The sequence below is a fragment of the Choloepus didactylus genome, chromosome 10 (assembly GCF_015220235.1).
Source record: "Choloepus didactylus isolate mChoDid1 chromosome 10, mChoDid1.pri, whole genome shotgun sequence".
NCBI classification, from domain to species: domain Eukaryota; kingdom Metazoa; phylum Chordata; class Mammalia; order Pilosa; family Megalonychidae; genus Choloepus; species Choloepus didactylus.
Window position 1 is genome coordinate 90,625,626 of NC_051316.1, and position 12,534 is coordinate 90,638,159.

A 12,534-nucleotide genomic window follows, 5' to 3' on the forward strand; every position below is an offset into this window, starting at 1 on the left:
TGAGATCTGCAGTCACTGACTGCTTTTAGGTATCAATTTAAAGTAATAACATATTCTCTGTCTCACATACGCTCACATACACCATCCCACATAGGCCTCTTTTTACCAAGGGCTGCATGTTGGTAGAGAACAGATGTCCAAATCAGAAATCTTAATGTAATAAGCAGTTTATCTCTTCTTTACTAGCAGCTGCATCACCCCAGAGGGTTTAATTAAAAGTCCCTTCCTTCAGAGCCCCATACACTTACCAAGTAACTGTACTAGATTAGGGTGTTTGATTTCTTTCATTACTGCAGCTTCTTTCAAAAACTCCTCCACTTCCATGGTATCCTCCTGAAGAAAAAAAAAGCATTGAAATTATTTCATCAAGGAAAATGTTTAGGTGGAAGACTATGACTTGTATGATTAATATAAACTGGAGCTTCAATGTACAACTGTCCTGGTCACCCATTCTCCATGGCCACGTTGCTCTGGATATTTTCGTGGCAGCCAATCATCATCACCCCAACGACACAGGGATGTTCCCATCTCGTACTGAATTTCTGAATTCTCACCCAGGGCAACAAACCAAAGTTGGCTTGTACACGTTGGTAACTTGCTTCTAGTGGCTGCTATGCAGAATATATTTGTTTTCACCACTGTCTGAAGTTCAAGGGATAGGGTGGGATGGGGGAGATATGTACAGGCAAACACCATAAACATGTACTTCCCTGAGATCAGCTCTGGAATCAAATTGACTAAGGAATATCTGGTTTCCAAGGGTCCTAATACCCTTAATATATAAAAACAAAATCACTTGAAGAACCTGAAACATACCTGACTTAAGGGAAGAGACCTGTTATGCCCTGGTGATGCAAAAAGATGTCTGCATTACCAAAGAAGAACAATATGGCAGAAACAGAGGATGTTGACCTACTTAAGAATGTGGTGTCAAAGGGCTCTTAAATGAAGCAATCACCACTATTGGCCAATTACTCAGATTCTAAAATAATCCTCAACAGTAGCCCCTCTAACAATAGATTCAAAAGTATCATCAGTAAACATCATGTTTTTTTAGTAAGTTCACTATATCTAAATGTCAGGAGGGACAAAAAGATATTAGCAAATGCCCAGAGCAACTGCGATATTTCTACATTTTCTATTCTAGGCTCAAGTCAGAAGACCTATGGCTGTCTGGTCCTGAGGTGGACTCTATGACTATAAGAGCTTTGGTCTGGCTTATAAATAGGTATCACTTGTAAACCATTGGTAAGCCTCTTTTTTACTTAAAAAAACAACCACTGACCATTAAAGCAAGAAGCAGATATGGTCTGGCTGTAAGGTCAAAGAATGGAACGAGATACTAACCCTCCAGGTTTCAATATGGAATTTGACTTTGTCTGAAGAGAGATTATGGACATGGGAGATTGGGGAAGGGGGGTGGTAAGACTTCTTGAAAACCATATTTCCTGAGCAGGAACCCTTTATCAACTTTATTTTAAATGTGGAACCTTATACATTGTACCTGTGCCTTTGGGAGACAAAGAGTTAAAGTGTCCTTACTATAGTACTTACGGTGGTTGCCCCAATTCCTAACCCTCCCCATGTGGGGAAGGCTTCTAGAGGACAGATCAACCTTTACCTAGAGCTCTCTTGCTTTGGTCAACCATGTTTACAAGCGAAGCATGACCAATGAGAGTATGTGTCAGTCTATTATCATTTAGCTTAGGGCTCCCTGAGACTGAAACTTAGACACAATTTATTGCTCTTTTAAAATGGTGAGCTGCTCTTATTGTCAATTAAACATTGCTGGTGGTCACTGTGTCAAGCTGTATAGGGTGAGTGGGGGGGGAAGAACTCATCCCTGTCACTACCCCATTGGCTGCTAAATTCTTCTGAGTCCTCTCTGCTCCCTACCATGCTCAGCAGACCATGCCATTTTTGGCATGCAGTGCTCTGATTTACCAGAGTGACACACTAATGTCAAAGGCTAGAGAGTGAATGCCTGCCAGGAACAGGGAATTCAATGCTGCTCACGTACAGAACTGGGGGCCTGAAGAATGTTGCCTGGCCAACAATATGTTCAAAAAGTAGCTGTAAAACAAAGCTTTCTAGACAGGTGGAGTTTTTGTTTTTAAAAGCACCACATAATAAACTACACACAAATAAACAATTTCAGTAGTATCATTTACTCTTATGGCTACTGAGCATTTCCCAAAAGAACTATTCTATACATCGTAAGAGGCATGGACATGCAAAAGGAACAAAATGGCTTTGAAAGGCATTTCTCTTTTTGTCTTTCTCTCCCCCCATCCCACCCACCACATACGCAGACACCATATACACACACAGACAGTATATATAATTCCTGTGTTTTTTTTTTCTTCTAGGAAAAAAAACCAGTGTGAACTTGTCTCCCCCTGCTGGAATCAGATCTACTTCAATTTATAATCAAACTACTAACAGCAACTTAGGCTTGTAGTTGTGTTAAAATGGAATGTCCCTGATGCTACCCTGTTGCATTCCTTTACTTTTATTTAAACATTTTCCAACATCCTTTTGAGGAGAGTTCTTCTACTTACACACTAAAACATAACTAACTCAGATTAATTAGGATAATGGAAACACAATGAGTAAAAGCTTTGAATTTTCAGCCTTGATTCTGCTGAGCCTGTGTTGGGGAGGGAGATGGGTCTCTTCACAAAGACTGACCTGTCTAACCTAGATGTAGATAAACATTTTGGGTGATACAGTGGAGTAGTTAAGAGGATGGCTTCTGAGTTATACTGACCAAACTCTGCTGCACTTGCTATATGTCCTTGGGGAGTTACTCTCTCTGAAACTTTCTCATCTGCAAAATGGAGAGAAGAGCAGTATCCACCTCATTCAGGAAGAGTGCCAACTGAGCACAGCACCCAGAATTAATCTGTGGGACTGGCTTTTACTATTGTTATTAAGAGAGTTGATCTCTCTTCCTGAGAGGTATATAATGCTTGTATGAAAGAAAGGTTGGTTCTTTCATTATTACTGGATTTTTGTCTTTCTCACAGATAAATTTTCCTAGACTCAGTGTCTCATAATTATTTTCTAATCAGGTTTATCCTTTTTGTTCATTGGCCTCACCCCCATGTGTAAGCATTTTACAGCATTAAAACGAACACTGCTTTTTAAAATGGCTAGGTATCCCGCTGTTCCTATATAGCCTTTAGTGTTCTCAATGCCTTTCACAGCTGGGATGCCTCTGGCCTCTGAGCAGGGTTCTTGATTACAGATAGATTAGATTAGTTTCCACATCTGTTTCTGGTTCTTAACCAAATGTTAGGTTAATGAGGTTGCAACCAGAGTGAAGTACCATCCTTCACCTATCAGACAGACAAGGATCAACACGTTTGCAAATATACTGTAGAGATTTTGGGGCAGTGTTTCTGAGCCAGACTGAGAAATGTGGTTCACAAACCAGATGTGAGACTTGAAGCTCAACTGAAAAGTCCAAACAATCTCAGAGAGGAATCCCAGAAACCCTGGTCCCCAAATAGTGTGACTGCATCTAGCTCCATGGCCAGAAGAGGACCCACACAAGGCATATTATCTTGCAAAACAAGTGCAACATGACAACTGTAGACTCACTGTCATGCAGCCTCTCTCCCTAACGCACAGACCACCTTGTAAAGTCAGAGAGCCACTGCGTGTGTGACTATCATGTATTAATGCTGCCATGGATCCCTTCCTTGCTGCTCATTTCTGGACTCTCCAATAAAACCAATTTCCTGGGGTGGCGGTGGAGGACACAACAAAAACATACTACATTGGTGAGGGAGAGCAAACAGGCACTTTCTTAACACCACTGGTAAAGTGCAAATTGGTACAAACTCCTTGGAAGACATTTTGGTTATACTGATCAAAATCACAAACGCAAATGCTCCTTGATCCAGCAGTTCTACCTTAGGAGTAGACCCACCAGTATACTTTCACTTGCATAGGTGCAAACAAGGACAATCCCTGAGGCTCTGATTATAATAGCAAAATACTGGAAATGGCACAAATGCCCATTGAGGACTGGTATATATTAAAATATATCCATACAAAAATGAGGCAGTCTTGTATATGGTATTGTGGCCATATTGGTTAAAGAATAACATACATGTGGACTATTTCTGGAAAGACACAAAAATCAAGGGTATATGGATACTAAGTACATATATTATCTATATGAAAAAGTCTTACACCCAGGGGAGTGAATCTCCCTGGCAATGTGGAATATGACTCCCGGGGAGGAATGTAGACCTGGCATCGTGGGACGGAGAACATCTTCTTGACCAAAAGGGGGATGTGAAAGGAAATGAAATAAGCTTCAGTGGCAGAGAGATTCCAAAAGGAGCCGAGAGGTCACTCTGGTGGGCACTCTTACGCACACTTTAGACAACCCTTTTTAGGTTCTAAAGAATTGGGGTAGCTGGTGGTGGATACCTGAAACTATCAAACTACAACCCAGAACCCATGAATCTTGAAGACAGTTGTATAAAAATGTAGCTTATGAGGGGTGACAATGGGATTGGGAAAGCCATAAGGACCACACTCCACTTTGTCTAGTTTATGGATGGATGAGTAGAAAAATAGGGGAAGGAAACAAACAGACAAAGGTACCCAGTGTTCTTTTTTACTTCAATTGCTCTTTTTCACTCTAATTATTATTCTTGTTATTTTTGTGTGTGTGCTAACGAAGGTGTCAGGGATTGATTTGGGTGATGAATGTACAACTATGTAATGGTACTGTAAACAATCGAAAGTACGATTTGTTTTGTATGACTGCGTGGTATGTGAATATATCTCAATAAAATGAAGATTAAAAAAAAAAAAAGAAAGAAAGAAAAAGTCTTAAAATTTTACCACAATGTTATATTCCACTATTTTAATAGTAAATTTGTTAGTTATTTCATGAGTCAATCTTAATGCCACAGCTAGGTCAACAGTGGTCTTTTCTAACTTCTATTACTTAAAGAACTGTTTAATAAGGAAAAAAAACTGACTTACAAACAAACTTGGAATACAACTCATTTAAAAAGTGGGACTTCTTGTACTTGACAGCTGGTTCTCTTAAGCACATTATGCTCTTAGCACAGATGGCACAAAAATAAAATGCAGTTCTAACTAGCAGTCCCAAATCAATAAGCCTTTGCTGTAATTCCAGTTTCCCTTCCATAGGGGTCAGCCTAGTGTCTTCTTTTTTTCCACATTCTTTTATGGTCTTCATTATGCTCTAAAAGTCCAGGATCCAGTGCTGCCTAGTGGTTTGAATATGGAGTACTGGTTGAAAGTGGGGCCTTACTCCCTCTGCTGGCTGGAAGCAGATTATGGCTGTGCCACTTGGTTTCTTTCCTTCACCTGCCCTTTAAGGGGCCAGCAACAGGAAACAGGCAGGAAAGAAAGGTGGGGAGGAGACTAAGAAACCCTTGTCAAGTGCCCAGTAACGGGTTCGACACAAAGAGGTGCCCAGTGAGAACTGCTGAACAAAAGAAGGCTTCAGCTAGAGCTGGAAGGGTTTTTTAAAGAGTAGATCACAGTTATATCTTATGAGTGATCTCTGGAAAACTCAAACCTAATCATGCTATTCCTGTGCCCTGAACCCTTCAATAGTCCCTCACTGCCTCCAGGATAATATCCCAGCTCCTCAGCTGGTGTTCGATACCCTCTGTGATTTGTTAGGCCCCTCTCTGGCATTTCAGCTTCTCTCTCCCTGCCTGTTTCCTTGGCCAACTCCTGCTCCTTCACCACAACCCCAGCTCATGGTTTTAATGCTTTCTCCCCCACCAAGCAGACTTCATCAGTCCCTCCTTCACACATTCCTGTGTGGTGACACAATTCTGAGCACATCTCTCTAATACTGCACTCATCACACTGCATGGCAATGATTATTATATTCACCTATTTCTCCTGCTAACTATACTACAAATTGCCCAAAGTGAAGAACTCTGTCTAATTCATCTTCACAATCCCAGTGTTCAGCCCAGGGCTCAAAAAATGTTTATTAAATTAAATTTTGAAACTCCTGCCTGGAAAGTATCCACAAGTCTTCAAGGCAACTTCAATCCATGCCACCCCCTGCCAATGAGTATCAGTGCTGCCCCAGTAACTGATCTAAGGAGTTGCACTCAATAAAAGTGTCAGGAAGTCACCTGTGGTTTCTAGGACTAAAAGACACATTTTTTTTCTCTAAAGCAGTCACTTTATGTCAGCCAGAAATCAGTTTCCCATTTTACTGTGCCTTTAAGTGAAGGCATCAGGTAAGTAATAGAATCCCTAGAAAGGTAAGCATTTTGGCTACACCAATCTCAAAGTGTGCATGTGACTGACTTTTGAGAAGCATGCACAAACTTGGGAGTTTGCCCTGGAGAAGCTAAGAGAAGATCCCCAGACACTTAGAGAGAAATGCCCTGGGAGAACAAGCAAGGATGCACAGGAGCTGAGAAAGAGGGAAGCTAAGAATGACAGAAGCCCAGAGACATTTTGGAGAAAGCTGTTTTGAAACCAGAACCCAGGAGCAAATGACCAGACACCAGCCACGTGCCTTCCCAGAACACAGAGGTGTTTCGGATGCCATTGGCTTTTCTTCAGTGAAGGTATCCTCTTGTTGATGCCTTAGTTTGGACACTTTTATGGCCTTAGAACTGTATATTTGTAACCTAATAAATCCTCTTTATAAAAGCCAATCCATTTCTGGTATTTTGCATAATGGCAGCTTTAGCAAACCAGAACACTAAAGTATACACAAAAACCTACATGCAAATATTTATAGCAGTTTTTCTCATAATTGCCAAAAACTGGAAGAAACCAAGATGTCCTAAAATAGATGAATGGATAAACTGTGGTACATTCATGCAATTCAATACTATTCAGAAATAAAGAGAGTGAGATATTATTTCACTCACTAACATGGATGAATTATAAATGCATTTTGTAAGTGAAAGAAACCAGACTAAAAAAGGTTTCATGCTATAAGATGCCATTCACATGATATTCTCCCAGCAGTGGATATTTTAGTTCTTTTTCTTTTCCAATAACTACAAAAAGGAGTAGGTCAATGTAATCAGAATTCAGCAGAAAGAAGTGAAAATACCGCAGGTCAACACTAGGGGACACTCTTGCGATAGTAAAAGCACAGTCTGCAGTTTGAAGGCCACAGGTTGAAAATTAAAACTTCCTTCCTTGGTGTCCTAATGATTTCAAAGAACATCAAAAGGAAAAACAAAACAAAACAAAACACACCTGGAACCCATAAACACTATTCATTAGTTGAGAAGGGGAAAGTCATAGTTAACAAGAAAGAATGTACAGTATCTGAGTTAGTAAAAAGCTAGTTTCCTTTATGCATTTTAAATGGAGCGCTTCCACATCTCTTATTTCTAGAAATCTGGGCACACAATGCAGAGAATTTGGAACCTGCTAAGAACATCCAATGCACTTGCCTTTCAAATCTGCCAACAAAAATCCACAAAGGAATCAAACACATTTTGGTTAAATCTCCTTTCCAAAACAGAAAGCTTTTGTCCTTCCTTATCTTAACTCTCAGCAGGAAGTGATCCCATGCCACAAAGTCAAATCCAAATGGAGCTGAAACCCATGGCTTTAAAAGAATCTTTCCATAGAATAAAAGAACTTCTCTAAACAACTAATATTTTTATACCAAAAACCATAGCACTTCTCAGCTCTCTTCCTATATGGAAACACACCAAAATGATGTGAATGATTCAACCCATACAGAGACACAGCAATGTTTAAAACCAGAGAGTCAACTACCAGGCATCAATTAACCTCTTGGGGCTGTGTGCAGAAGGCAGGCTTCCTGCAAAAGTGCGACTGAACAACAGCAGGACAACTAAGCATAATTTAATTCAGGCACTGTCAAGCAGTAGTGGTTCTACCTACCTTCAAGGTCTTCACAGCCACTGTCAGGCTGTATTTCTTCCACACTCCTTCATACACCTCCCCATACTGGCCTCCTCCCAGCTTGTGCTTCATGGTGATGTCCGTGCGCTCCATCTCCCACTTGTCGTAGTTGGGAGAGACGCCGTAGACGGTGGGCTTATTGCGCTTGGGAGCTGGATAATGGAGAGTGGTGATCAGCCCGTCTGCCACTGTTGAATGATGATGGACCAACTCGGCCAAAGTGTTGAAGCGGCTCTCTGAGGAGACATAGAGCTGAGGAAAACAGGGAACAGCATTCAGTTCACAGAGCAAACAAGAACTCAAACAATAAACCAGTTTTGCTGAGACTTACTTTAATGTACAGCAAAATGCCAAACAGTTCTCCTTGCAGGACTGAATGTTCAGAAAATCATTTATATTGGCTTTCTCTACATGTACTGTAATTTACTTGCTAAAGCAGAAAGACACAATAAAATGCATTAGGCCCTTTGCATCTATTCTCCCTCTGCCTGAAATCCTCTGCATCCCTAATTTTATATGTCCAGTTCTTTCTCCTCATTCTGAGGCCAGTTTAAATATCCAAGAAGTATTTCCTGATCACCAAAAGATGCCACCCATCACTAGTCATCATTTCACCTGTCTTAGCATTGCACTTATCACCAGCAGATACACTTCTCTGCTTGAGTAAAATCGTGATTGGCTTGAGTAAATCTGTCTCTACAGACTAGAATGTAAGCTTAGTAAGGGCTGAGCCCTAAAATGTCTTTTTAAAATCCTGTAACCCATGTCAAGAATAGGAATGAGTACATATCAATAAATAGCTGTTCACTGAATTAACAAATAGTAGAACTTAAGTATTTGCTGACTGGAAAAGAAAATAATTTACTTAATTTGTAGCTTATAAATGGATAAACCTAGAATGAAACACTGATCAGAAGATGAAAATCACTAAACAGAACCTAAGTCTCCTTCATATTCCCACTCTCTCACTTTGGTCTAAGTGGGAAGCATCAGAGGCCAAGACTTGCAAATCCCAGCAGTATGACCCCCTAGGGTGTCCCCATCAGTGGTGTCCAGAGCAGAGTAGAAGCATTCCCTGTCAAACAGTAGACTTGGAGGGTCGCAACAAGGAGATCACACAGCCTTTTCCACCCCAAGAAAGTAAGTAGAAGGGATTTAAGACACAAACACATTCAGGCCCTATCTGAGATCTACAGCAGGTGAGGACCTGTGCAGTGAGCCCCTCCACATGCAGTTCTTCTTTGGACATAACTGAGATGGTAAAGGAGGAGCAGGCTGGCAGAAAGCAACTACCTTTTTTCTTCTCTTCTCCCTCTCTCTTTTTAAGTGATGTGGTTTAATTTCAGATTAAAACCCACACACAAAACATCTGGGCTCCAAGCACATGACTGAATCTATTGGCTCACCTAGAGCAGCCAATGAACCCTGAAGATAGGAAGGACACTTAAAATCATGACTAGGTGATTAGAAGACTTGCTCAAACTGCAAAGACATGGGAATGCTAACTATAGATTTGGATCAATGATTTTGACGGGCAGGAGGCAGAAAAAGGAACAGTCTCAGGCTTCACTTACTGCTGTAATGTTAACAAAGAAAAGGGGGTGGGGAGCTTGAAAACAACATGGCAAAGTCGATTTGACAAAGTAGGGTCATTGGCTATTGGTTATGTTACTTTACTCTCTCTGTGTTTGTAATATTAAATAATAAAAATATTTTTAAAAGAAGGAAATGATGACAAAATACACAGTTGATCCCTTCTATAACCTTCAAGAGGGTAAACAAGATGCATAAATAGGTTCTCTTTTTTCTTGCTTGCTTGGAAAGATAACATAAACTAAATGAATTTTTAAAAATTGGGCACATGAATGGCACACATTGGTGTTACAATCTTTAGGTAACTAAAATAAAATTCTAAGAAACCCAAGACTTGTCCAGAACAACTCCTTTGCTCTAAGGAACTTCCTCACGTGAAGACAGTGGCCCTGGGGACACAGGCTTGCCCCTCTGCAAGATGGTGCCTTTGAACGGCAGGACCTTTCAGAAGGAGGAGGAAGCCTGTCAAGAGGCCCTACTTCAAGAGACACCCCTAAAGGAACTGCTCTAGGAGATGCTGAGTCACACACAGACTCATGTGTGTGTGCATGTGTGGGGCTGGGTGGGCAGAAGCTGGACACTGCTCAGACCTGCCATTAGATGAACACCCACATGATGTACACAACACTCTCCTCAGTGTTAGTCACCAATGCAAGTGCAGTTCACAAAACTGAGTGTGACATGGGGACAGTTCCTCATCCCTGTCTCCTGTCAGGAAAGTCTGTCAGTCATCCAACTCCTTCACTGGAAGTTGCAAATGCTCCAACCCCTATCTCTCTAGTTAGCTCAGATGATGGTGTTCCCTACCAAGGAGCACAGAGAAGAGAGAAAAGCTATTCCTAGGAGAAGACACTCCCTAGAATCAGAGTACCCCGCCAACATAGAAATTATTGGCATGGTGTGGTACAAAAGAGCCCATTTCACTTGCTGGGTTCCTGAAACAGGTTCACCTGGGAGCAAGGCTCATTACCAATTTCTTCCAGTCAGGGCATTAAGCACATAGGGTAGGCTTGAAAGAAGCACTCCCCAGGGCCAGAAGATCAAGTTCCTTCAATCACACAGAATGCTAATGGCTCTTCTAAGCCCTAGTTTATGCAGAATTTGTCCTTGGTCTCATTTAATTCCCTCACAGGCTGCTTCGTTAAAGATTTCAGACTTATGGGAGGCTTCATTGAATGGGCAAACTTTATCCTTTTCAATAGTTAAATTTAAAGAACCTGTGACTTAGTTCATCTTTCAACATAAATTTACATATCAAAACGTATTAAATATTAAAACTACTCTCCCTTAAATACACTGCCATTTTCAATTCACAGCAATCTTCTAAGAGTCAAGTCTGGTGGCTTCCTTCTGATTAGTTCTAGTTTTTGAACAGCATTATGCCAGTGAACTGGGTACTCTTCATCAGGAATTCGTGGCATGTTCAGAGAAGAAAGTGAAATTAGCATTATGAATGGCATGTCATTATGCTATGCACTTGGTTATATAAACACTCAGGGTGCTCAGCCAGGGCTGCTGCCTCTTCCCAATCATGCAAGAACATGAAAGATAAGACTTGTCAAAGAAACTCACCAGAAACTGCTTTCCTCCTGACAGCCAGACTCACAGGCTTAACCAAGCTTAGACTTCTCCAATGCTGGCTTCCTCAGACCCTAGAGTCCCACCTTGGACACATTGTTTACAGGCTACTGCGCCAGGAAGCAGAGTTTCCCCAGAGCCTCTTACATACCAGCAAGAAGGCAAATGCCCAGCAGTACTTCATAACATCCCAAGTGTCTTCTACAAGGGAAGATTAGCTATGTTTCAGCGGGCTTTTCACCAGGACACCTGCACCTACTGACCCACTTTCAGGGTGAGTAAATCTTAAAAACTCAAGAGGTTATACAGTTGGCCCACCCTACCACCTCTACTAAAGCATGAGTCCAAATTCCACTCTTGTCAACCTGAACCTATCAATCAGCAGACCGTCAAAATAAAATGTCAACTGGACATCTCTTTCAGGAAAATGAAAGACTCAATCAAGGGCTATAAGGAATTGTGGAACTAGTGGCATCTCACAAGAGGTATACACACAAATAACCAGAACAACTAAAAAAGATTTAGGCAGTGGGTGGCGGAGAAAAAAATCAGTTTTTCATTATGCTGGCAGAGAATTACAATCTTTGAAAAAGCATCAGCAGCATACAATCATATCCCAGAGTACTTTAAAACTTTTAAGACTGTTAAGATGTAATGGATTGATTTGTTATTGGTCTTTTAAGAGTCCAGCTCAAAACTCCCAGAGTCCTTGGCTCTGGGCCCTGAGCTAGTGGCCCTGGAATGACTTGCCATAAATGTTGCTGAAAAGCTCAGGAACACAAGGAATGGGGGGGAGGGGAGCCAAGAGGGTGAAGAATCTTCCTAATTCAGTTGTGTTTTTAAAAGATTAGCTAATATGAAAACTTATTCAACCCCAACCTGCCCCTCTTACCAACCTTAAATTTTCCCCCTTAGAAATCCAAAATGGATTACATCAAAGCTCTGCTATGTATGAAGCATTTTTTCAATGTCGAGCCACACCGTCCCAGATACAGCTGTAATACCTCCCCACTCTAATATTGTTTGGCTCATTTTGGGATATCATCCCACCAAACACAGCCCCTTCAACTGTGGCCCTAACAGAGAGGAACTTCTGCAGATGGTCTGCCTGACAAATCTATGGGCTGAGAAGTCTCCAGGTGCTTGAACAGCTGAAGGGAGACTCTTTGTTAGGGAGGGCGGAAGGCTTGATGAGTTGTCCAATAGTAGATACTGCCTGACAAAATGAATTCCCTGTGTGCTACCACTCTACCTAGACTGAAAAGAATCCACCAGGCACATACTGGCCTTTAGACAAAGGGATTGGTTTCCTCTCTGGATGAATCTCAAATTCTGCATGCATCCCACCTACAGGTCTTCCCCCTATGCCCCACCCTCCACAATCTTTGAACAATATTTTAGACCAACTCTCAGCTAATAAGTTGTCCAAATAGATCATGC

The 12,534-nt window shown here is 41.3% G+C and overlaps 1 protein-coding gene across 2 annotated transcripts in view; it reads right to left on the bottom strand.

The window, feature by feature from the left end:
- The window catches only part of ABL1 (ABL proto-oncogene 1, non-receptor tyrosine kinase), a 247,412-nt gene that overhangs the window by 19,824 nt on the left and 215,054 nt on the right, over positions 1–12,534 (bottom strand). For both annotated transcript variants that reach the window (XM_037796930.1, XM_037796929.1), the window contains exons 4-5: positions 7,903–8,175; positions 249–333 (exon numbers count right to left, since the gene is read on the bottom strand). In XM_037796930.1, coding sequence (XP_037652858.1) covers positions 249–333; positions 7,903–8,175 — 358 coding nt within the window. The remainder of the gene's footprint in view (positions 1–248; positions 334–7,902; positions 8,176–12,534) is intronic.